This window comes from Taudactylus pleione, unplaced genomic scaffold, assembly GCF_031769625.1.
Source record: "Taudactylus pleione unplaced genomic scaffold, aTauple2 ptg000513l, whole genome shotgun sequence".
Lineage (NCBI taxonomy): Eukaryota > Metazoa > Chordata > Amphibia > Anura > Myobatrachidae > Taudactylus > Taudactylus pleione.
In genome coordinates, this window is record NW_028284915.1 from 1351004 (window position 1) to 1377705 (window position 26702).

Here is a 26702-nt window from a genome sequence, read left to right on the forward strand (position 1 = left end):
GGGGGCCATACTACAGAGGGGCCTGCTACTGGGGGGGCTATACTACTGGGGGGGGGTCTGCTACTGGGGGGGGCCATACTACTGGGGGGGATCTGCACTATTGGGGGGCCATACTACAGAGGGGCCTGCTACTGGGGGGGGCTATACTACTGCGGGGGTCTGCACTACTGGGGGGGGGTCTGCTACTGGGCAGGGCTATACTACTGGGGGGGGCCATACTACAGAGGGGCCTGCTACTGGGGGGGGCTATACTACTGGGGGGGGTCTGCTACTGGGGGGGCCATACTACTGAGGGGCCTGCTACTGGGGGGGCCATACTACTGGGGGGGCCTACTACAGGGGGGGCCATACTACAGGGGGGGGGCCCATACTACAGGGGGGGCTACTACTGGAGCAGCCTACTACTGGGGGGGCCTGCTACTGGGGCAGCCTACTACTGGGGGAGCCATACTACTGGGGGGGCATACTACTGGGTGGCATGCTAATGGGGGGCATACTACTGGGGGGGGCCTGCTAATGGGGGACATACTACTGGGGGGGCCTGCTAATGGGGGGCATACTACTGGGGAGCATTCAACTGGGGGCACTGCATAGTGGACGGTACTACTAAGGGGACTGCATAGGGGGCACCACTGCTGGGGGACATTGTGTAAGGGACACCGCTACTGTGGGCATTGTGTAAAAGGGTCACTACTGTGGGCATTGTGTAAAAGGGACACTACTGTGTGTCGTAACATAAATAAGAGACACTACTTTATGGTGTAATGTGAATCAGGCCCTATGTGCGGTGTAATGCTAATAAGATTGTGCACTGTGACTCCTAGGGCCGTAGCCCACTTTGTAAACAAGTACTGTGACTCTGCTGGCCGTACCCCACTGGGTGGGTGCACTACTTTTCATTTCTGCCACTGCTGTGTGGCAATGTGTCATAGATGTGCTTTATACTGTGGTGTCTGTGTCGTTGTGCCGCTGCTTTGTCGCTTAGTAACCAGTCAGCTCACTGCAACCTTTGGCCAATAATGTTGAAAACAATATTATAAGCTGTGATATGGTCTAAATTGACTGGAAATTAATGTTATTGAGGTTAATAATACTCTAGGAAGAAAAAAAAGACCAATTTATGTGATTTTAGCTTTTTTTGTCAATTTTTGTAAAAAAATCCAAATCCAAATCCAAATCCAAATCCAAAGCCAGTCACCGCAGTTTGGCAAATCCAAATCCAAATCCAAAGCCGGACGACGAATTAGAACCAAATCCAAATCCAAATCCGGCAAAAATGGTCCGGCGCACATCCCTAGTTTAAATGCAAATCTACACACATAGAGTGTTGATAAACACTGCTATGCATGCAGTAAGTGGTGGGATGTATTGCATGCAATATGCGATGCTTGATACATTGTGCCATTTTATGTACAGTGACAGGAAATAAATAATATACATATTTCTAAGCTCATAAAAATACAACATGTATAATGTTTCATTTTGGACTGTGTTTTATACTATTCTTTCTTAGGATATGGAACAAATGTATTTCCAATGGCCTGATTTGATGTCCTTGCGTACACAGCTTATGCTGCACCTACAGAAAAATACAGATACAGTTGTCCACACATTTTCCAACTTTCTTTCCAAAGAATGGAAAACTTTTCTCAAGAAACAATCTCCTTACTTTTTAATGGTTTCTGATGAAGGAATGAGCGATCAGCAAACACATTTTTTAAATATGCTAATGCTAAGTACTCTGGGAAGCCAAATCAATGTTGTTCTAACTGCTGGACAGGAGTCTGATCACCTCAGAGTATATGGATATCATGTAAATTCAACAGGCAAGCACAAGAGATACACACAAGAGGTAAGAGCTATACAGTATGTCATGTGAAATACATAATCAAAGCTGCAATTTAACAAAATCAGAATATTTTAGTAAAAACAGAAGCTTGTATGAGGTAATTATCATATATAAATATGTGTTTTATCTTCATTGTTATATATTTCCATCACTGAACACTACAGTACAAACTAAATAATGGTATGCATCATCAGTCAAAAAACTAAAAACCATTTACAAAATGAAATTTGAGAAAGCATATTAGAAATAATAGCAAGTGTGCAAATGAGGTTTTTCTTTCCAAAATATTTTATGGTAAGACTGAAAATGACAATAATTAATAACAGTCAAATAACAAAATAGAAATAAACATAACACAAAGTAGACTACACACATACTCAGTGTGGGAAGTATGTCAGGGCAGAGCCGTAACTAGACTTTTTATTGCCCTGTGCCAGAAAGAGCATTGGTGCCCCCCTCATTTTTTAAAGGGACATAATGCACCCAAAAAAGGGCCATGGCTTCATGGGGAAGGGCCAGGGAAGAGATAGGAGAGGCCAGGAGATGCTGGGGATGAGATAAGAGGAAGCTACAAGCAAGAATGATAATAAACAGAAATTTGACAGGCCCAAACAGCAACCCTGACCTGTGGTGCCCTGTGCGATGGCACCGGCCGCACTACCCTAGCTACGGCCCTGTGTCAGAGCACGTCAAAAACTTTAACATAAAAAATTAACTACTGTAAAACAGAGTATCATAAAATGTATATGGACTAAAAATGGGTATTACAAGGGGACAATATTTTTTCATTTTACCAGGTTGGCAAATGAACTGCAGAACATAGAGTGTCTTTAACTTGAGCGGGGAGCGTATGAATATATGGGAGCCAGATGGAATAAATCGGACACTCTGGCTTATAGGAGGGCCAGGGTTAACATGTCAGATGAAATACACTGGGACAAAATTATTTTTTGGGCGGAAACCACAATTTTTGCCAATAACTGGCATTTACCCTTAGGAAAGCAGGGTGAATTAGGTGAGGAAATGATATCCCACAATGCCCACTCAGGTGTTAATTCAAAAGTGACCCTTAGTGTGGTACGAATATAAGTGTGGACTGAAGACCAAAATGTCTGTACTTGTATTAAATCCACTTCTGGCTGTTTACATCTGAAACAATTGGAGTCTGTGGAGACACCTATGAGAAATCTCTATTTAGGTTTAAAGTATGCACGGTGTAACAGTTTGTAGTGCATCTCCGTGTATGATGCCGAGATTACTTGCTTATTCAATTGAACCAAAGATTTAAGAATGGTGGTCATGGGTATAGTAGGAAACATTGAGTGCCACTTGGTAAAACCAGTCGTCTCCACATCTAAACATAATACGCATTGTATGTGTGCATAAATAATAGGGGTAGGAAACACCATAGTGGAGCAGCGAGACAGCACATCAAATAGCCCACAACCCTCGGTTGGAGTAGGAAGTTGGGGCAGCAAGGCAGTGACATAGCTATGTATTTGAAAATAAACAAATAAAGGGATCTGAAAGAACGTGAGGGTATTTTTTTTGTAAATAATCATGAGAATGGTCATAGCACACTGGTCTAATAATTGATAAATATATCGAAGCCCACGACTGCTCCATGTTGTAAATAGCTGTGATGAAAACCCTTCAGTGAATCCAGCATAATGGCCAATAAGGAGAAATAAAGTGACAATAGGAAATACTTTCATTTGAGATCGAGCTTGACGCCAAGATGGGCATGTAGTGTTTATCAATATATTATGGAATAAATGGGGTGGAAAAGAGGAGGGACATGTATGTAAAAGTCCTACTAATGTAGTATCATGCAAAAGTTTTGTTCCAAGCAGAGCCAGACTGCCCATCTGGCTTTCCCGGAGCTCTGCTTGGCCAGTGATACTGAAAGACGGGGGAGTGCCGCGAGGCCAGGCCCACGTGACTCATGGCACGACCCTGGGAGGTGAGGCCATGCCCCTTTTGAGGTGAGACCATGCCCCTTTGGCACGCGTGCAGGGGACTGCTGGGGCTGCTATTTGCAAGCGCTCGCTCTGAATCAGGGCGGGCTGGGTTTTTTTTTTCACCGGCCTCCAGGCCACTCGCACAGCTGTGGGTGATCACTCACAGCTTTAGCGGGCGGCCTGGCGACCATCGGGTTTGCGATGAGACCCTTGTGGTAGGGTCTCGTCCACCGCAAGCCCCAGTGAACTTCCTGCTCTAATAGAGCAGGAAGTTCACTACTGACATCACTAGTGATGTCAGTAGGGCTGCCCACAAACGGCAGGCATTCCTTCAGGAATGCCACCGTTTATCCAGCAAAACCCCACCCGCACGCCTACAAAACGCCTCAATCACAATTGACAGCTGCCCTGTCTTGTAGTGAGTCCCACAGCAAATGAAAATTCACTCGCTACGGGGCTTGCACGTGCACACTGCCCGGCCATGCGCTCGCGAGCGGGTCTGAATCAGGCCCTGTGTTGGCAAATCCATCCGTGCCTTTGATCCAGTCAATTGCATAACGGAAAACGGCTGCAATGGCATAAGATTGTAAACAAGGCAAATTATCCCCTCCTAAATTAGGAGGATTACTTTTTATAAAGGAATTCTAGTTTTTTTGTCTGCCCAGATAAACTGGCTGATAGCCTTGTTGAAAATTTTCAAGTCAGTGTCCAGTGGGAGTAAGGGAAGCATCTGTAATAAATATAAAATCCTGGGAAAGGATATAATTTTAATTAATTGCTACCTACCAAGATATGAGAGAGGGAGATGTTTCAGTTTTTTAAAATGATGGAGTGTTCGCTTTATTATGCCAGGGAAATTGGCAGCGTAAAGGCCAGAGTGATGTGAAGAAATGTAATTACCTAAATATTTTAATAATCGATGTGGTCCACTAAAAAGGGAAAGAATTGTTCTCTAGCGGCATCATGGTGCAAAGCCAAGGCCTCCATTTTAGTATCATTTATCACGAAACCTGAGACAACATGAAAATCTCTTAATATATATTGAGTAGTTTGGGAAGCACAGAATGTGGATTTCTAAAATACAAAAATAGATCATTGTCATAAGCCAAGAGCTTCAGAGTATATACTCTATATCTACACCCTGCCCTTAACAGAGAAAAAAACTATGAATAAGGGGTCTATTGCCAAGTTAAAAAGCAAAGAGCATAGAGATCATCCCCGCTGTTTACCCCAAAACAATCTAAAAGGAAATTGTTAACTGTGGGAGTATTGTATAACGGAAGAGGTTATCTAAATAAGAAACACTTTGACAAAAATCCCCCTCAGCACACTTGGATTACAAATATAAAATGAACATACAAATGCGCAACACATTATATAATCATCAATAAGTTCTCTAAAAGGTGAATAAATCAGTACAGTAAGAAATTTAACCATATACATTTCATGGAATCGGTATGAAATACCAGCGGCTGTTTAGCCACCGGTTCAAATCCAGACAGGATGAGATCCCAACGCCGGCTGGTAAGTACCCTAACCCTCCCCTCTCCCCCCCTAACCCTCTCTTAACCTAACCCTAAACCTTGCGGGGTGGTGCCTAACCCTAAGTCCCCCCGAGGGGTGCCTAAACCTTACCCCCTTCCTGCACCCTAAGCCTAACCCTCCTGGGGGAGTGCCTAACCCTAACCTAACCCTGGGGATGCCTAACTCTAACCCTCCCCCACTAGGGGTGCCTAACCCTAACCTCCCTCCCAAAACCTAACCCTAACCCCACTACACTCCCTAAACCTAACCCTCCACCTCCCATAGCTAATGATAAGGGCGCCCCGGACTTACCTCATTCGGGCTGTCATCCTTCGGCATGCCGGCATCGAGATTAACATAGGCATCGGTATTTCAACGCCTATCTTACGTCCCCCATCAGGCTTCTCCTGTCGGGATATAGACCGGCAGCATTTAGTCTGCTGATCTATAAACTGCATCCCCATTTCACAATTAAATAGGTGAGGAGGGGAAGATTGGTTGCCACAGTGGAAGGAGGGCTTACTGTATAACATTGAATCCAGCAGTGTTGGTGCATGGAAGGGACATAACTGATGAAGGTGGAAATGTATCAAGCCTTGGAGAGAGATAAAATGGAGGAGTTGCCCAAAGCAACCAATCAGCTTCTGTCATTAATCAAGCACAGTCTATGAAATTGCAGTCAAAAGCTGATTGGTTGTTTTGGGTAATGCATCGCATATTATATGCAATACATCCTACCACTCATTGCATGCATAGCAGCATTTGCTGTATTGACACCGTATGCATGAATAAATGTGATTAAAATGCAAAGGATAGCTCTTCAATAAGAGCAGTCCTTTTCAATGTAAGGACTTCCAGGTTTATGACCTGGGAGCCCTACTGTCCATGGGGGATAGTAGGCTTTCACATGTGCAAGCCGTAGGGGAGTCAGAGAGGAATACTTCAGATCCATCTCAGGGGAGCTTTGTTAAGAAGCCCATAGGCTTTTATAGGCAATACCATCTATAGATGACTTTGCCTATTGGCAGGGCCCCCACACCTTGGGTGCTTCCACACTGCTGTATATATTGGCCGGTAGCTGGCCACTCTGGGGTACTCTCCCTGGTCGGCTCCCAGCAGCATCACTCAGCACAGTCAGTCATTCACTCACTGTCACTGATGGACCTGACCATGGCCGCTGATGGAAGCTCCGCCCCCTCGCTGACATAATGCCGCAATTCAAGGGGGTGTATGGGTAGGGAACGGAGACTAAAGCCGTGAAGTGCCCGTCCCCATCAGAAAGCAGCTGCAAAAGGTCCTGTGTGTGCTCTCTTCATCCCCCTCTATACCATCCTTCTCTCCCCCCCTCCTCTCTCTTCCTTTGTCTCCTTCCCTCTCACTCTTCCCTCTCTCTCTCTCTCTCCCTCCCTGTCCCTTCCTCCGTCTATCTCCCTAACTCTCTCTCCCTCCCTGTCCCTTCCTCCGTCTATCTCCCTAACTTTCTATCTCTCCCTCCCTGTCCCTTCCTCCGTCTACCTCCCTAACTCTCTCTCTCTCCCTCCCTGTCCCTTCCTCCATCTATCTCCCTAACTCTCTCTCTCTCCCTCCCTGTCCCTACCTCCGTCTATCTCCCTAACTCTCTCTCTCTCCCTCCCTCTCCCTCTCCCTAACTCTCTCCCTCCCTGTCCCTTCCTCCCTCTCTCTCCCCCTCTCCCTCTCCCTCCCTCTCTCTCCATCCCCCTCTCTCTCCCTCCCCCCTCTCTCTCCCTCCCCCCTCTCTCTCCCTCCCCCCTCTCTCTCTCTCTCTCTCTCCCCCTCCCCCTCTCTCTCTCCCTCTCCCTCTCTCTCCCTCTCTCTCTCCCTTCTAAAAGAGGAGGAGTCTCATGTGCATTCATTCTGGCTTTTTATTCACCGGAAGATATTGTGCCAGTACATCCACTGAACACTCTGTCACAGTGCCAGAGTCAGGGCCAGATTAAAGGGGGGATTGGATGCCCACACAGTGTCTAATGAACATGAGAACAAATGCCAACCGGCACCTGTTCCTGCGAACGGAGGCATGCACAGTGCTCCTTTGAGCATGTCAAGTCCTAAATCAAGGGAGAGGGGGAAGAGGAAGCCACTGCACTAGCTATTTTAAAACAATTAACCCCAATCCTATATATTCAAAACAGAAATTTGTGATAATGAGTGGGGGTGCTGCCAAGGACACTACACAGATTGATAAACACATTTCCAAAGGAGGAGAAGAAATGTCCTATGGTGGCACACAAGAGAAAATATATTTATACACCATGAAATATAGATTTTATTATCTTGATTTTAAAACCTTGTTTAGTGAAATATTTAAAACTGTAAATAGATTCAAGAATGGTGAGAATAAAGATAGAAAGGTGATGTAATAAAGATCACACTGACTCACTATATGCTGCTATCTTATACTAAAACATGCTTATACAGTATTATGAGTATTGGTAGCCTTCATTCATTATGCCATGTGTATGTGATTACAGTATATTAAAACATCAACTGGAGAAATATACAGTATATAATATCAATGTATTACTCGAGTGTATAATGCAATTGTAGCAAAATAAATGAAGAAAAAAGTGGGTATGGCTCTTATAGGTATCTTTGGACCGATGATGTGTCTCTGGTTATCCTGCCAAGTATCAAATAAATATTAATATTGCATAGAACTACACTAAAATTGCTAAGATGTTACTAGAATATTCATCCCCCAGAGTACCCTGAACACAATTCAATACATATAAGGGTGTGTTATTGGTATGAATATATTAACTCAGTGGTTCCCAAACTGGGTGCCGTGGCACCCTGGGGTGTCTCAGGACACTTGCAGGGGTGCCTCGGATTGGTGGCCCAGTAACAAATAAAATTATTTTTAGTCAGTGTGATGGGCAAAACCAGTGGTAATGACTGCCAATCATAAAATATGTGGGCAAAAAGGAGCGCAACCCTGCCAACCACCACATAAGTGAACCTTAGGGTGACATATAAGCACAAATTACTTCATTTAATGTTTGCTGAATTTCTTTATAAGAAACTTTTGGCCATGGGGTGCTGTGGAAAAAATGCTGATACTCTAGGACGCCGTGATTTGAAAAAGTTTAGGAACCACTGTATTAATTCATGTAGGTAATTAATGCTGCAAACACTTCCCAAATAATGTATGATTTCTTTTATCAGTCATTACTTATTAAACTTTAAAGATAACTCATACTGAATTAATTGCTTACAGCTACACTGTTCTCCTCATAACACACCTCCCGTTGTATCAACATTAGTCATTTGGATACAACGTTTCAATTTATAGTGAAAAGTTAAACATTTATTTCCAAGTATGCGCGGTATCTTATACCCTATTCAGTTATATTGGGAAAATATTTTAAGCTGTAGTGCAGGAAACATTCATTTCAGAATGGATAGGAGCTCAAATAATGGTAAATCTGTAATCTGTGTCTTTTTATCATAAGAAAATATCAGTTTCAAAGCTCTTTATTACATGCTTCAAGAAACTTGGGGCTTGCCATCTAACTCAAGGCTTCCGTTAACTGTGGATCGGATGGCAATATTGGACAGTATGGGTTAAAATTGATGCACAGGTACCAGCGTTCTTGTTGTCTCCAGGCCATTCAGAGCATAAATATTTTCTGACTATATCCCTTGGGATTAATTGTCATGTGCATTGAGCCATAAAGAACTCCTTTTACAGTGCTTAATCCCCAGTTGTTATACTTCCTTGATAATTAGAATAACATATACAACACTAAGTCTTCAATTGTTATGCTTCCTTGGTAATTATGGGAAACCCTTGTGTATACCTGAACGTTTATTATTACCTCCAATGAGGGACATAGGACAAAATAAATTTCATTGCAAATATAATGTATGTCTATTTGCTGATGAATCACCTCAAGGATCCCTGAGATATATTAGGTGAAGCTAAAGACTATTCACATAAATTATATAATGATCACAATACACTTATCATTAGTATATAAGTGCCGTTGGTACTCTGATTCAGAAGTGGTATAATCGGTTCATCAGGTCTTGTATTTGTAACTAAATTCCAAATGTTGTAGTATATATAATTCCCCTAAACCCTACTGATTCACACAGAACTAGTATTTAGGTAAAGTGTGGTCTCTCACACGCTGCAATCGGCTATATATATATTATATATATCTCAAAGGCCCGGCACTCAAAATCCAAACGATAAGTGTGGGTGCCCTCTGCATAAAAATAAAAAAATAGAGACACAAACGGGCAGCTGCACTCGCCAATAACTGACAATTAAATCAGGGTTAATGAACCACTATATTAATTTCAACGTTTCAATCACAGGGATTTTCATCATTGCTGATGAAAATGCCTATGATTGAAATGTTGAAGTTAATATAGTGGTTCATTAACCCTGATTTAATTGTCTGTTATTGGCGAATGCCACTGCCCGTTTGTGTCTGTGTCTCTCTCTCTCTCTCTCTCTCTCTGTGTATATATATATATATATATATGTATATATATATATATATATATATATATATATATACACACATTAGAGATGTGCAGGCTCGGATAGGTTTGAATTTTCCCGCGAAGTTGAGATTTTTCCAGCCACAAATCGGGTCTCAGAAAGAGGCAAAACGTCATCTTTCATGGACGAACATCATCATTCCTGGACAAAAGTTGAGATGCGCGCCAGTAACTGTGGGTGAGATGGTGCTGCAATTTGTATATTTTTCATTTATAAAATTAAAAAGCATCCATTCTTGTGTAATATATACTGTGTGTATATATATTGCTATAGAAGCACTGGAGAAGTGTGGAATGGCTTATATGTATGTCCTAGGTTCCTGTCATATGTGTTCTGAAACCCCCAGGAGAAGTCTGTTTGGGAAAAACAGACTAGAGAAGTCGGCTTTAGAGAAAAGCCGGTTTGGGTCCTGGGGGTGTGGATGTGAGGAGAGGGAGGATTCCTTCCACAGACCACTCCAGGTTTTGGGCCTTTCAGCCTGGTAACAGGCTCTTAGGGCTTGCAGCTGGTAATGGCTAATATAAGCTGGGTTTGTTTGTGGTTGAGTGTCTCACACCTGGGAGAGCAGGCAGACTAGCCTGTTCAGATACACTTGGTTACTTTCCTTGTAAGTACTGTGCTTGTGTTTTGTTGATGGTGAGAGCAATAGGCCCTACCATTATTATAGAGAGAGAATCTGCTGTGTAGCTAGTGCCCAGCCGGGCTAGGACTTATGTTTATGTTTTGTTTACGTTTACATTCAATTGGCACAATAAAGACTGGCGCCGACCAGTTTGTGCGAGAACCCCAGACTTGTATCCTGTTTCTACGGCTGCTGTGTGTGTAAAGAGGGAGTCCATCTACCCCAGGAGAGGGACCCCTACCGTGACTGTGTCACCATATATATATATATATATATATATATAAATAATAATGATAGGTATATCTATAGCAAAATATGTGAGTTTACATGTATAAAGCCAAATCCACTACACGTCTATAAGGGCGGAAGCATCACTATGGTAACCCAAACTCTGAATGAACTGAGCTGTGAGGGCGGATACCTATTCCAGGTGTAGCGCTAAGTGAGGGCGGAAGTGATGGCTTTAAACATTACTGATACAGCTCCTAGCCAGGGCAGAAGTAATGCTTCACACATGACGCGGCCGGATGCAAGCGCACAGTCAGAGCGGAAGCAACATGACGTGGCCGGGTGCTAACACATGACTGAGATGCACGGAAGTGACATCACCCCGGGACGACTTGGGTTTTAACCAGGATTTCTTCACAAAGGCGGTGGGATGGATGTGATGTACAGGAGTAGGGTGGAAGTAATCAAAGAAGTGCAGACGGACCCAGCCCTACATTTAAGTTATAAATACAGTTATTTTCAACTTTGTATGTAAGTAGGATGCTGATTTATTGAGATTAACAACTCATCAGCTATCTTATTAAGTTTTTTACCAATACATGAACTCCTGAGCACAGGAAGTGATGCGGACTCATGACCCTCTCTTGATATCTCAGTGGGGTATAAATAGCAGTCCACTTCACTAACAGTATCCCCTTGATGAAGTCTAATGACGAAACGCGTTGGCAGTGTCTGACCTATGCCTCATGAACTCTGAAAACAATCTCTCTCGTTGTATCAGATAAGCGGCTATATTTATTCTTTATTTATTTAATTAAAATTTTTTTTTTTATCTCCATCTGATTACTATTGTATGAAATGCCTCTTCATTTTATATTTTTATCTATATATGTATGAAACGCCTCTGGATTGTATACTTTCTTGTTTATTTTTATATATTTGTGATTAAGGGAAACCTTTTTATTTCTGAGGTCCCTTACTCTGTATCTATATTAAATTTGTTATTTTATTTAATCTTATCGTTTTATCACTATATTTATATAATTTATTTATTCACATTCACACAACTTTTTAGCAAATTAGTCGCTCTAATATCTACTCCCCCCTTGTCTACATTGTTTTTAAATACTAACACGAGTATTTTTTATGTTGATTCAGAGCTGACGCCTTAATATTTTGGGTTTTGTTTGCTATATGTTCACTATACACTTCACTTCACTTTGTAAAAGTATTGGCGCCACACCCATCTGCTTCTTTATATATATATATATATATATATATATATATGTATATAAATATATATATATATATATATATTAGGGGTGAGCGGGTTCGGATTTCTGAAATCCGAACCCCCCCGAGCCCCCCCGATCCGAGGCTGATCCGAGTCAGACTCGACTTTTCCCGCCTGACTCGGATCTGAAATCGAGGCAAAACATCATCATCCCGCCTGCCGGGTCTCGCGGGTTTTGGATCCTATATAAGGTACCCGCGTCTGCGCCATTTTCTCACTCGGCTGTGGACAGTGAAGAGGGAGGGTGGGAGTTAGGGCTGGCTGGGCTGTGTAGTGTAGTGTAGTGTTGTAGTGTAGTGTAGTGTAGTGTTGTGCTGTGCTGCGCTGTGCTGCTGTTGTCCATAGGGGCTGTGTCCACTACATCAAAGTCCATAGGGGCTGGCTGGACTGTGTTGTGCAGTCAGTTGTCCATAGGGGCTGTGTCCACTCCAAAGTCCTGTGCAGTGTCCCAGTTGTAAAGGGGTGCTGTAGTGTTGTCCGGGGGAGCTCTGTCCGTCAGGGGTGCTCCCCCCAAGTGGTAAAAAAATATATATTTTTTCTGTGTTTGTGAATTGTGTGCACTGTGGCTGCACGTGCATCAACAAAGGAGCAGCGCCAAGCGTGCGCCTGTGTCCCAGAAGTAAAAGGCCGGCTGGCTTGTCCATTAAAGGGTGCTGTAACCCCCAAAGGGCACTCCAAACAAAATAAAAAAATATATTTTTTTGTGTTTGTGAATTGTGTGCGCAGTAGCCGCACGTGCATCAACAAAGTAGTGCCAAGCGTGCGCCTGTGTCATAAGTAAAGGGCCGGCTGGCTTGACCATTAAAGGGTGCTGTAACCCCCAAAGTACACTCCAAACAAAATAAAAAAATATTTTCTGTGTTTGTGAATTGTGTGCGCAGTAGCCGCACGTGCATCAACAAAGTAGTGCCAAGCGTGCGCCTGTGTCATAAGTAAAGGGCCGGCTGGCTTGACCATTAAAGGGTGCTGTAACCCCCAAAGTACACTCCAAACAAAATAAAAAAAAAATTTCTGTGTTTGTGAATTGTGTGCGCAGTAGCCGCACGTGCATCAACAAAGTAGTGCCAAGTGTGCACCTGTGTCATAAGTAAAGGGCCGGCTGGCTTGACCGTTACAGGGTGCTGTAACCCGCAAAGTACACTCCAAACAAAATAAAAAAATATTTTCTATGTTTGTGCATTGTGTGCGCAGTAGCCGCACGTGCATCAACAAAGTAGTGCCAAGCGTGCGCCTGTGTCCCATAAATAAAGGGCCAGCTGGATTGACCGCTAAAGGGTGCTGTAACCCCCAAAGGGCACTCCAAACAAAATAAAAAAAAAAATTCTGTGTTTGTGAATTGTGTGCACTGTGGCTGCACGTGCATCAACAAAGGAGCAGCGCCAAGCGTGCGCCTGTGTCCAATAAGTAAAGGGCCGGCTGGCTCATTTCTTAAAGGGTGGTGTAACCCAGAATGTGCACTACTCTCCAGCAAAAATAAAAAAATATTTTCTGTGTTTGTGTGCGCCTTAGCCGCACGTATATATCAATATAACATTAATGGAGGACCAAACTTTCTCTGATAAAAATAAAATAGGGAAAGATCAAGAACCACTTCCTCCTAGTGCTGTTGCTGCTGCTGGGAGTTGTTCATCATCCCAGAGAGGAAGTAGGAACACCACTACTTTTACTAAACAATTGACCCTCCAACAGTCCCTAGTGAGGAGGATGAAGTACGACAGCAGTCATCCTGAAGCAAAACGTATAACTGAGGCCTTGACTGCTATGTTGGTGTTAGACGTGCGTCCGGTATCCGCCATTAGTGCAGTGGGATTTAGATAATTGATGGAGGTAGTGTGTCCCTGGTTCCAAATCCCGTCTAGATTCCACCGGCATCCTCAAAGCAGCAGCGACAAGCGTGCGTCTGTCTGTTAAAGGGTGGTGTTACCCCCAAAGTGCGCTCCAACAAAATAAAATAATCTTCTTTTTTTCTGTGTTTGTGTGTGAAATGTATGCGCAGTAGCCGCACCTGCATCCTCAAAGCAGCAGCGACAAGCGTGCGTCTGTCTGTTAAAGGATTACATCGGTGACAGCATCCAAGTAGGCATGTCAGACAGTCCGTACCTGTACTGGCAGGAAAAAGAGGCAATTTGGAGGTCCCTGTACAAACTGGCTCTATTTTACCTGAGTTGCCCCCCCTCCAGTGTGTACTCCGAAAGAGTGTTTAGTGCAGCCGGGAACCTTGTCAGCGAAAGGCGTAGGAGGTTGCTTCCACAAAATGTGGATAAGATGATGTTCATAAAATGAATTATCAACTCTTCCAGGGAGACCAGCCTCCAGAACGTACAGAGGGACCTGTGGTTGTGGATTCCAGCGGGGAAGAATTAATACTCTGTGAGGATGAGGATGTACACAACACTGAAGAGGGTGAGGAATCGGTGGATGAGGAGGATGAGGATGACATCTTGCCTCCGTAGAGCCAGTTTGTGCAGGGACAGATTAATTGCCAGCTTGTTTTGTGGGGGCCCAAATGAACCAATCATTTCAGCCACAGTCGTGTGGCAGACCCTGGCGCTGAAATGCTTGGTTTGTTAAAGTGTGCATGTCCTGTTTATACAACATAAGGGTGGGAGGGAGGGACTTTCCAAGGACAATTCCATCTTGCACCTCTTTTTTTTCTTTGAATTATGTACTGTTTGGGGCCTAGTTTTTCAAACTGCCATCCTGTCTGCCACTGCAGTGTCACTCCTAGATGGACCACGTGTTTGTGCCGCCCACTCGTATCTCTTAGCATAGTCATCCAGCTACCTCGGTGCAACCTTTTGGATATAAAAACACTATTGTGAGGTGTGAGGTGTTCAGAATAGACTGGAAATGAGTGGAAATTAAGGTTATTGAGGTTAATAATAGCATAGGAGCAGAAAAACACAAATTCTGTGATTTTAGCTGTTTTTATGCTTTTTTTTAAAAAAAATACAGATCCAAAACACAAAACCCAGAACCCAAAACACGGAAGGGTGGTTTTGGCAAAACCAAGCCAGATCCAAAACACAAAGAAAGATCCAGATCCAAAACCAAAACACAAAACACGAAAAGTGGCCGGTTCACACCCCTAATATATATATTTATATATATAGATATATATGTGTGTGTGTAATTATATATATATATATATATATATATATATAAAGCACATCCTATACCCCAAAATTACAGTGGAGGACGCACTTTTACTAATTAATGGGGTCCTGGTGGATGTGCTCTACAACCAATAACTGCTGAGATGCACAGCAGACAATATTATCTGGTAGTGTTCCCGGTAGGCTGTCTGATTCTAAAAGGGCAAAATGCACCCTGCCCTTTTACTGACGCCCCGCTAAAACCGCTTGCCCTGTGCATTCCCCACCCGCGGGCTGCAGTTTCCTGTGGGTGCAAAAAGTTGCAGTGAGGGGGGAGCTTAGTGGAAGCACAGCACCTTTGTAAGTGCTTAGCATGCCCCCCCCAGCCGAACACACTCCCTTTTCGGCAGCGCAAGCAACCAAGATGATCGCAGAGACGCCGTGCTCGCGCCCTCAGCTCCCTGCCCTGCATGCGGGCTAGTGGGAACACTAATCCGGCTGCTATGCAGTGCAGCCAATAAGATCTTGCCCTGTCTCCCCTTCCAATAGATGGCAAAAATTTTATGTGCTGTGTATGGCTGGGGGGCCCCCGGGAACTTGATGTGCTGGGGCCCAGGATTCTCTTGGCAGCCATGTGTGCATTATAATGTCAGATTTGTATAATGTATAATCCAAGGGCACAGTCTGGATCCTCATCCCTAGAGGAGGGTGGTAGGCCTCTAGGCAGTGGGCACACTGGGGGTGTCTCTTGTACCCCTATGGGCTAGTCCAACCCTGTCACTGTCCCTGTCACTTTCAGCCCTGTCTTCACTAAAAATCACTCTTCTCCTGATATACTCTCTGCTGCTGTAAGCTCTGCATCGATAACATAAAGAAATCAAATTATTTATGGTAAATGTAATAGGCAAAACCCGTGCATGTGGTTTCCAATCAGAAAATCTGTGGACTAACAAAAGTGAAACCTGTCTCAGTTTACTTAATATTTCTCTAAATGTTTCAATAAGAAAATTTTGGCCTAGGGGTGCTATGAAATATATTCTGAAACTCTAGGGTGCAGTGACTAGACAGTCTCTATCTCATGCAGCAATGGTCACTGCTGCTGCAGCAGCATCCTAAATAAAGCACATATCTGTATAGTATGCAAAAAAACAGCTTTGTTTAACTTTTTTTTTTGCCTACCTAATCCTGCTGCTACTCAGAGAAATGGCTACTTCTGCTCCTCTGATTCTCCAGCTCCTTCCACACACTGTAGGCATCGGGGACGGTCATCAGCCAGTGCAGCCGCACTATGGTTAGTATTAATGAATAGAGGACAGGAGGGCCAGAATTTAAACAGGAGAGGAGTGGGTCTGAGAGTGGCCACTCCTGAAGGCCTTTTCCCCCTCTGGCTGGGCCGTTCAAGACAACAGGACTGCAGTGCTAAAGCTGGGGGAGGAGCTGGCCCATTCACATCACTCAGGCTCAGCCTCCCCCCCCCCCCCCCCCCAGAACTTCAGCACATTTGAACTTTGGAGCAGTGAGTCTGTGGCCGGGAGCAGGGGCGGGACTAGGCAGTAGCACTATAGATGAGAGAGCATGGGAGTGGCTCCACCTCCCCCTCCGGCAGGGACCTGAACTTCCAGCCAGCGGCAATGGCAGCGGCTCCGTACTTAGATACAGTGGGGCCTGGGGGACACTGGCGGTCGGTATAGTGGCGCTGTCGAATGCAGGCGGCTATAGGCCCCTGCAGCACAACAGGTCCCGGTGCAAGGCATCGGCTGCACAGTCGCTAGTTCCACCACTGTGCCTAACCATAACCCCTAATCCTCCCCCTAACCCCGCTACTTACCTTTGGGGTGCCAGCAGTCGAGCCATTATCTAAGAAGTAAAATTCCCCAAGCACACTACTAACCTACTAACATCTGACTCAGAATTAGGGACTCTATGCACCTGTCTAAAAGAGGACATGACTACATAATACACCCTGTTGGATGACACACCTGTGGCATGCCCAGCACTACCTGAGCTGCTGGAATGACCCAAGCCTTCCTCTGTAATGTGTGAATGCTCCCTTCCAACACCCACCCCTTACATGGGACACTGTGACCCATGGGTGGGATGGTAGGACAGCAAACAAGCTAAAGATTTATACAGGAAGTTCAGTGATTCCCTCTGCAGTGACTGTGTGCTATGTGTGTGGCAGACAGTGGTGGCTCCAGCGATGAGGCTGCAGTGCAGTCCAAAATTCAAATAGGGTAGCCACACCAATTGCCACCCCAAATGCTGTCAAACATCGCCAGCTAGGACTCTCTGGCAGTCGGTGTGACTCCCCTATTTGAATTTTGGACTAAGGATAAATTTAATAAGAATCGTGTTGTTGCCGTGTCTGTCCATTTTTAAACATGGGTAGAAATTATCAGAATTGGGAATTCATTTTTAATATAAAATCAGGTATTTGCCAAGCTCCCATGTTTGTCAGGATTGTGTTTTCCGATGGTGTATGTGATCGTTCCTACCCGTGTTTAATCCCTAGTTTCCTGACTGTTTCCCTCCCGAATAAGCAGCCTGATACATACCGTATCAGTGAAATATGTGCAGGGTGCTTGTGTGTGTGTGTTATTAATTAAATGGTTAATTTTTTAAAAAAAATTGACGTGGGGCACTCCCCCCAAAGCATAATCAGGCCCGGGCTCCTGAGACAGTCTTGGTTCCTTAAACACAAGGAAAAAAAATGAGTAGGGTTCTCCCATATTTTAGGAACCAGCACTGGGGTCACTGAGTGAGTCCTGGTTTAAAAATAGGGCGGAAATGCCTGGGATACCCCCTATTTTTAAAATCAGCAATGGAATCACAGCCAGGGGACCCTTTCACCCTTTCTTCTTTTTTTTAATTACCCATTTAAGTAACACAAAAAAGCAAAAACATACACAGATCACAATGATCTGTGTATGTTTCTGCTAGACACGCTGCTCAGGAGGGGGTCTATTTGAAAGTTAAATTTTGAAACAGAGTTTGGTTTTATTGCACCTGTGATTATAATCACAATATTTTGTAAATTCCTGTGTTGTATTCCTGTCTAAGGAAAGTACTGCCAAGTTCAGACGATGGTGTATTCATTTATAGTTGTATTTTTGAGTGCATTTAAACTGTAAAATCATCTGTGATCAGCTCTAAAGATACAGAAACATATAAGTGCTTAAATAACCATCGTTGAAATGTCATACTGTAACCATATACATATCATCGGGTAGTGCATTTAGCATGTACCTACCAATAGAGAATTAAACACTCCAGCTGATCATGTGCAGCAGAAACTAACTAAAAAGTGAGACCGGCGTCCAAACCAAAATGACATGCGTTCCACAATTTGGAATGTATCAATACCAGAAGTGACGTGTTGCTCTAACGGGAACCCCAAAGTATTCACCTAACATCCACAAAACCGTAACTCACATACATTCCACACCATGGAACGGTAGTGTCTAGATGCCCTACATGGAGAGGACCCTGATGTCATCAGCTACTGTCATTCCCTACCATCCACGATGACATAAAGGGGAGGAATATAATCTTGTGGCGAGCGAAGCAAGTCCGCAAAGGGTCAAGTTTCTTCTTTAGGTGGACTTTATGGGCATGGAATCCCACTTCTGCCCTCACTCATGTCACTTCCAGGCCCTTAACATGAAGGGGAAATAAGCTCTACCCCATGGAAGGAATAGCACTATTCACATAGCTAATAGAACAATAGCAGCACTATTATAATAAGCACTGTGAGAATGGATCACTACATACATTGGCCCAATGACTCTAAACACACAAAAAATGTTCTCTATTACTGTATATAGAACAAATAGACAAATCAGAAAAAAAATTACATAAACAAATTATAAGAAAATATGATATAAACAAAATACAAAATAAAAATTATGAAAAGCATCAAAATCTTTTATTCTGCACAAAAATCGCTGGAACCCGTAATGCTAAAATAATTATAGGAATTGTGTTCATTAAGCCCCCGTGGGTCCATAGTATCCAATTCAAAAATCAATTGGACTTCATGTTTCTATAGCATCAACTCTCTATCACTCCCACGTGCTGGATTTGGAATATAGACAATGAGCATACATCTCAAACTTGATACAGAGTGCCCCAACAATGCTAAATGTTTTGCCACTGGTTTATTAAAGGTTTTAGTCTGTGTGGCAAGGCATATTGAAGAGCAATGATTCGTCATACTTTCCTTAAAATTACGTGTGGTCATACCGATGTAGTATAACCCACATGGGTAGGTCACTATATAAACCACATAATCCAAAGTCCAGTATAGTTTATGTTTAATCACAATTAATGCGTATGGGGAAAACGTGTACCCACCATCATAGACTTACTGGTGGTACAATCAGTGCATATAAAACAGACGTTACTACACCCAGAAAGCCAATGGGTTGGCTGTTTATGCGGTTGTTTAGTAGGACACATCAGCAACTGCTTCAAGTTAGGGCCACGCCAATATGCACAAAGTGGTGGCCTCATATTGATCCCTTCAAAGACCAAATCTGAAGAGATAATTTACCAGTGCTTCTTGACAGCCATATACATACAATTAGCTGATAAATCAAATGTCAATGTATAGATCATCCTATTGGGTTCAACTGCCCAACTGCCTTTTTATATGTTACCTGTGAGTAGCTGCATTTGGCTTTAGAAAGACATCTTGTCATCATCTTTGAAGAATAGCCTCACTCCAAAAATCTATTGCGCATCTTTGTAATTTGTATTCCAGTGGCCCCACTAGAGGTGTTATTATGGAGCATGTGCATTTCAAACTACTCGGATGATGACTCCATGAATTCAAAAGGGAGTTTCGATCAGTCATCTTCTGAAATAAAGTGGAACAAAGCCTGTAACATTCATGGCATATAGTGACATCCCAAAAATTTAGATGGTCTTTCTCAATATGCGCTGTAAAGTGTATAGGGCTATCGAGTGTATTGACATACCTCTCAATATTGTGGAATTCCATGTATGTGCCACTCCATATCAAAAACAGGTCATCAATGAACCTTTTTGTAAAATATAATTTTGTCACCAAATTTAGGCAAAATATGTTCATTCTCATAATGATACATACATAAATTGGCATTGGAGGGTAACAAAGTTAGATCCCACGGCTGTCCCTTCATTTTGACTGAAAAATTCACTATCATATGCAAAATTATTCTTACTTGGGACTAATTTGGCAACTCAAGTAAAAACAACTTTAGGGGGGCCATTATGTGGACTGCTACTCAGGGATCTCCTCAGCGCCTCCAACCCAGCTTAATGTGGTATTACCATGTACAATGAAGTTACATCCATAGATGCCAACCACATACCATCCGACACCTTACCAAAAGATCTTATCAAGAAAATCGGAGGTGTCTCAGTTGTAGTTATTCATCTTGTACTCATAGGGTTGTAGAAAACTGTCAATAAAAATAGCCAATGGCTGTAAAACTGAATTTTTAGCTGATATAATCAGGCAACCGGGCAGATCAACCAATGATTTATGGATTTTAGAGAGAAGATAAATGATAGGGTAAATCGGATTCTCAACCTTCAGATAGGAAGCAATACTCTCATCAATCCAATTATGCTGAACTGCCCGGTCCACCGTCAAATCAACCACATGTTGGATCTCATACATGGGGTTGTTCTACTCTTGAATAAGTAATCTTATCACTTAGCTGTCCCTGAACTTCTTGATCATACAGTGTAATCATGCCAGTCCTGCACTAAGATGACAGCCCCTTAGTCGGTCTATCATATTACAATGTTGTCATTCTTAATTAGTCCTTTCAATGCTAGTCGCTGTACATAACATAAATTGTCATATCTCTGTGTATCATGCCCAGAATACATATCCTGTTCATTAAGTCTCATAAATGTATTTATGCTTGCATTGGATGACTGAGGGTTGAAAGTGCTTGGTCTATGTATATAATATGTATGTGCATGGAAATATATGTGCATATTTATGCATATTTATCCATATTTCAGCCCTATTCCTAGTGCAAGAGGTCAGTTTCAAGACAGACAGATCTTTGCATAAACTCCCACTTTCTGGGCCTGATTCAGCAGAATGCGAAAATGTAATTGCAGCTGCGATATTTCATGGAACGCAGCTGCGAAAATATATAATGCCTGTCACAGTTCAGCCAGCTGTTTTCTCATATCAGTCCAATGTTACTGTTCTCCGTAACCAACGACGCACATTTGCGAGGTACGCAACATTTACATAACATGTCTGACCATTTGTAAACACTGCAAGTCTCCTCATAAACAGAGAGCTCTCATGCTGCGTATGCAATTGCAGTGGCTAATTTATGCATGACCATGGAATGGCATACAAATGGACAGACACGTCTGCCTTTTTATGACCACCCCCCTATCACCACCCCCAAACGCTGACAGCATGTCACTCAATTTGCAATGAATTCCTCCGCCCATCCGTAATCACAATGCAATCACTGCACATGCGCAGTGTAGCTTATACGCATAGGTGATGGTAAACAATCACTCGATCTGCATGTGTAATTGCATTTGTGTACGCTGCTGAATTAGGCCCTTAGTCTACATGAACTCAGAACAACTGGCCTATGTGCAAGTACCACCCCATTTATACCCATTTACAAATTTCAATGCAAACTGTGAATCTCAAACTTTAAGGTTCAAACCTGGGGCCTGATTGAGAGATCTACCCTAACCTGATGGTTAGCGCACATCTCCAATATTTACTAATAGGCGCGTGTGCAGGACCCATTCCACGAATATGCACTACGGGTTCTGTTCACCCCTGCATGGCGTTCCCCCAAGCCTCTGTCTGATTGACACACAGAAGCATTTGGGGGGCGGTGCAGGGGTGGGGATGGTCTGCATTCCTGGAAACGGGGACGTATCGTCCCCATTAAAAGGGGAGAGGGTTGGATCGCCAGGTCGAGTGATCCGGCAATCCAACCCAGGTAAATAGCAGGGTTTAACACAGGCGTAGCCCGTGAAACCCTGCTGTGAGAACAGCGCACTCTGGGTCACGATGACCTGGAGTGTGCTGCAAGCCGGCCGATTGGTCCGGCTTCAGTGGTGCTTGGAGATGACGTCATCTCCAAGCGTCCACTTTCACGCTGGGAAAGCCGGGTCTATGCAGACCCGACTCCGGTGTGAGCGGCACCGACTCGGGAATATCCTGAGTCGGCGCCGGCTAAATTCCGGGTCTTATCCGGATAGTAACTCTGTTCCAACTCTGGAATTTTGGTGGAAAAGGGGTATTAGATAGTGAAAGAAAAAGAGACCTCCAACATCACACAGCAACAATGTCACATCCCTGTTATCAGGATTCAGGAGAATTGTGGTGTCAATTACCTCTATATTAAACAAGGTCATCTATCCAGCTTCAGTTTAACTGACAATTAATGTTTCTTTTCTTCATTTTCATAGAATGTCAAAAATTTTAAGGCCGCTGTTGAAAATATACAAAAACATGAGGAGTCTAAATCCAAATCTGCCTTTCAGCTATGCCAAAAGATGAGTTGCCAAAATCAGGTATACCATAGATGCCTTTTACTTTCACTTCATATTTATCAATCATAGGTACTGTACTATAGCTGTCATTTATGCACTAAAGCTGTGTGAGCTAAAAATTTGTTGCATGTTTGGAATATACAGTAACTAAGTACAACAGTAGAAAACTGTCTTTATAAAATCTAAGGTTACCAAAGAAGTGATTTTATTTAAACTGACAAGTATTTTGTGTAGCAAACTCTAGCATCACATGTCCTGACAGGGAAAGCTGTAAACAAGCGAAATGCTCATCAGCTGAGCTTAGGAGATCGCTCAGCTGCATGTTTTCCAGCATTAGGAGAGACATACTGCATACACAGGTATCACGCCTCTTTCTTTCTAATACCCCTTTTCCACCAAAATTCCAGGGCTGATCCGGAGTTGGAACAGAGTTCATATCTGGGTCAGACCCGGAATTTAGCCAGCGCCGACTCGGGATATTCCCGAGTCGGCGCCGCTCACACCGGAGTCGGGTCTGCATAGACCCGGCTTTCCCGGTGTGAAAGTGGACGCTTGGAGATGACGTCATCTCCAAGCGCCACTGAAGCCGGACCAATCGGCCGGCTTGCAGCGCACTCCAGGTCATTGTGACCTGGAGTGCGCTGTTCTCACAGCAGGGTTTCACATGGGCTATGCCCATGTTAAACCCTGCTTGTTTCCTGGGTTGGATTGCCGGGTCACTCGACCTGGCGATCCAACCCTCTCCCCTTTTACACCAGGGAGCTGCCCGGGTTAACCCTGCAATAACCTGGGTTTTAGCTCCGGTGTAAAAGGGGTAATACTCTCATCAGCACAATTACCTACAGTGATACTGCAATGATATTACAACAGGGCACTTTAAAATCTGCCATCTGACAACAGATGTGACTACTGCCTACCTTCCCTTAAGTTTGGCTGTCCTACTTCCCAACTCATCGTTTACTGCCCACCATATGGTGAAGAAGCAGAGGCAGAGCATCCATTTCCACCCTGCACTCCTTCACATAACATTTATCACACATGTAGATTATATAATTGAGATATAAATGGATTTTATGAATGTGCTGCTCAATTGATGCATATCTATGCTCTATATCCAATTTCCACGTCATTTATATATTACTGGGACATATATGCAATTTCTGAATGTACTGATTGATACATACTCAGATGACATATCATATAAATTACCTTGATAAGAATATTGTATCACATTTGAGGTTAGGTTGGTGATTCCTGTTATTACATTATGAACTTGCAGCTCTCTGACTCCTTAATTACAAGACAACAAGCTCTGCTTAAGTGACTGCACTATCTGAAGCTGGGTACAAACCTAAAGATTTTCTGTCCAACCAGCCAACTAGTTGATTGGCTGGAATGAAAATCTGCAAAGGTATGGGAGTAACTGATGATCAGCAATTTGCTCCTAAATGCCAGAAAACAGATGAAAATGGCTGTCAGACAAGTTTTTTAAATGTTTGACCTAAACAATTTGTTCAAACAACAGTTTTTGTCCATTTTCCGTAGTTTGGGAGCAAATTGCTGATTGTCATTTGCTTTCATACCTTACCAGATTTTCATTCCAACCAATCAACTAGTTGGCTGGTTGGACAGAAAATCTTTAGGTGTGTACCCAGCCTTAGTTATGAAATGGCAATTTAGCACAAAATTATTCTATTGTCTGAGGTTGTCAATTTTACCACTTTTATACCTAAATTCCAGGTCTGACCCAGAGGTTGGAACAGGGTTCAAATCCAGATCAGACCTGGAATTTAGCCGGTGCCGACCCAGGATATTCCTGCGTCGGCACCGTCCACACCAGAGCCAGGTCTGCAGTGACCCGGCTATTCCGGCGTGGAAGTGGACGCTTGGAGATGATGTCATCTCTGAGCGCCACTGAAGCTGGCCAATCGGCCGGCATGCGGTGCGCTCCAGGTCATCGTGACCAGGAGCGTGCCGTTTACACTGTAGGATTTTACGGGTCATTCCCGTGTTAAACCCTGCAAGTTACCTGGGTTGGATTGCCGGGTCACTCGACCCGAGAATCCAACCCTGTCCCCTTTTACACCAAGGAGCTACCCGGGTTAACTCTGGAATAACCCGGGTTTTATTTGAAACTTTCATTTACAATCTTGTCTGTTTTGATGTTCACTACAAGGGCTAAATATTATCTAACCATAATATGTACACAGAATTTCCTAGTTAGTTGGAATCTATACTAATTGTTAAGTAGTATTTACGCTGACTACAAGATATCAATCTCCTGATTACAGCTATTTGTGTTGGTATAGACTGATTTTACAAATTGTTGCTCTCAACAATATATATTGGGCTCAATCATATTAGGTGCGATTTTGCTAATGCGAGTTTGTTTCATGAAACTTGCATAAATTGCATGAATGTGCCCACCCAAGAAATGCAAGATACAGTAGCGTAACTTCATCCCAGGTGCCCGGAGTAAAGTTAATGTTGGCGCCCCCCCCCCCAAATTAAAATGTACCACCCCCCAGCACCTATGCCAGCCCCAGCTGCCGCCCCCTATGCAGTTCCCCCAGTAGTGGTCCCCCTGTGCAGTGCCCTCTGTAGAGGTCCCCCTATGCAGTGCCACCTATGTAGTGCCCCCCAGTAATGGTCCCCATATGCAGTACCTCCAGTAGTAAGGGCACCTGTAGTGCCCCCAGTAGTAAGCCCCCTGTAGTGCTCCCAGTAGTAAGCCCCCTGTAGTGCCCCCAGTAGTAGGCCAATAGTAGTAAACTCCCTATAGTGCCCCCAGTAGTAAGCCAACAGTAATGCCTCCTGTAGAAAGCCCCAGTAATGCCCCCAGTAGTAAGCCCCCGTAATGCCCCCTGTAGTAAGCCCCAGTAATGCCCCCTGTAGTAAGCTCCCTGTAGAAAGCCCCCAGTAATGCCCCCTGTAGTAAGCCCCCAGTAATGCCCCCTGTAGTAAGCCCCCGTAATGCCCCATGTAGTGCTCCCAGTAATGCCTCCTGTAGTAAGCCCCCAGTAATGCCCCCTGTAGTAAGCCCCCAGTAATGCCCCTGTAGTGAGCCCCCAGTAATGCCCCCTGTAGTGAGCCACCAATAATGCCCCCAGTAGTGAGCCCCCCCCGCGAGCTCACACACATACAAAAAAAACCAAAAAACAATACTTACCTGAAACCCCGCTCCAGTGCTGCTGCCTTCCATCCCTGACGCCCGCTCCTCGGAACTATGGGAGTGACGTCATGACGTCACTCCCAGAGTGCATTGTGGGACCCGGAAGCGGAGCTCAGGAGTGAGCTCCGTTCCTCCAGCTACAGCCAGGGGGAAAGAAGGAGCCTGGCGCCCGCTGGTAACACACTCAGCGGGTGCCCAGAAAATAGGGGTGCGACCGCACCTCCCGTAGTGATGCCGCTGGAGGTGGAGCGCCAATCAGCGGCGCTCCATCTCCATAGCAGTGCCCGGAATGGCCCGGGGGACAATGGAGCCAGGTGCCCCCTTAAGGGCTGGAGCCCGGCGGCAAATGACTCCATTGTCTCCGGGAGTTCCGCCACTGGCAAGATCCAATGAGAAATGGCGAGTGTGTGTGGCGAGGGTATGTGGCTTTTCTACAAAATGCACCAGTGAGAAAGGCATGAAAAAGTGGGGAAATCATCCTGGACTCCAAAAAAGTGGCAACTCAGATAGCGGGACCATATAGGATGCTGTAAGTGGCCATAAGGAAAGTACTAGAGGTTTTTAAAAGGTGTCAAATGGATGATTTTTGTCCTTTTTATTAATGGTTTAAAAATGACATCAATCAAGTGTTTTTCAGCAAATTAAATTTTTTACAGACATTTTGGGGTACAGAAAAACATCTGTACAGTGATTTTTTAGTGTTATTATACTGTACAAGTTTGTAAAAAGTTCTGCTTTCTCATATCCATCCAACAATGTACAACAGCATAAACATCGGTAACATCGACATACATTGGGCAGAAATGCTGCATATGGGGCAAGTCTGACCAGCCACAAACACTGCACCCCTCCTGACATGCACAGAGCTCTCCTGCTGTACAGGAGAT

General features: G+C 44.0%; 1 protein-coding gene across 1 annotated transcript in view; it reads left to right on the forward strand.

Annotated features, from left to right (window-relative positions):
* Positions 1 to 26702, forward strand: part of DDX60 (DExD/H-box helicase 60) — a 379348-nt gene that overhangs the window by 31365 nt on the left and 321281 nt on the right. The window contains exons 4-5 of the mRNA XM_088450288.1: positions 1514 to 1852; positions 22560 to 22664. Of these exons, the coding sequence (XP_088306414.1) occupies positions 1514 to 1852; positions 22560 to 22664 (444 nt within the window). The remainder of the gene's footprint in view (positions 1 to 1513; positions 1853 to 22559; positions 22665 to 26702) is intronic.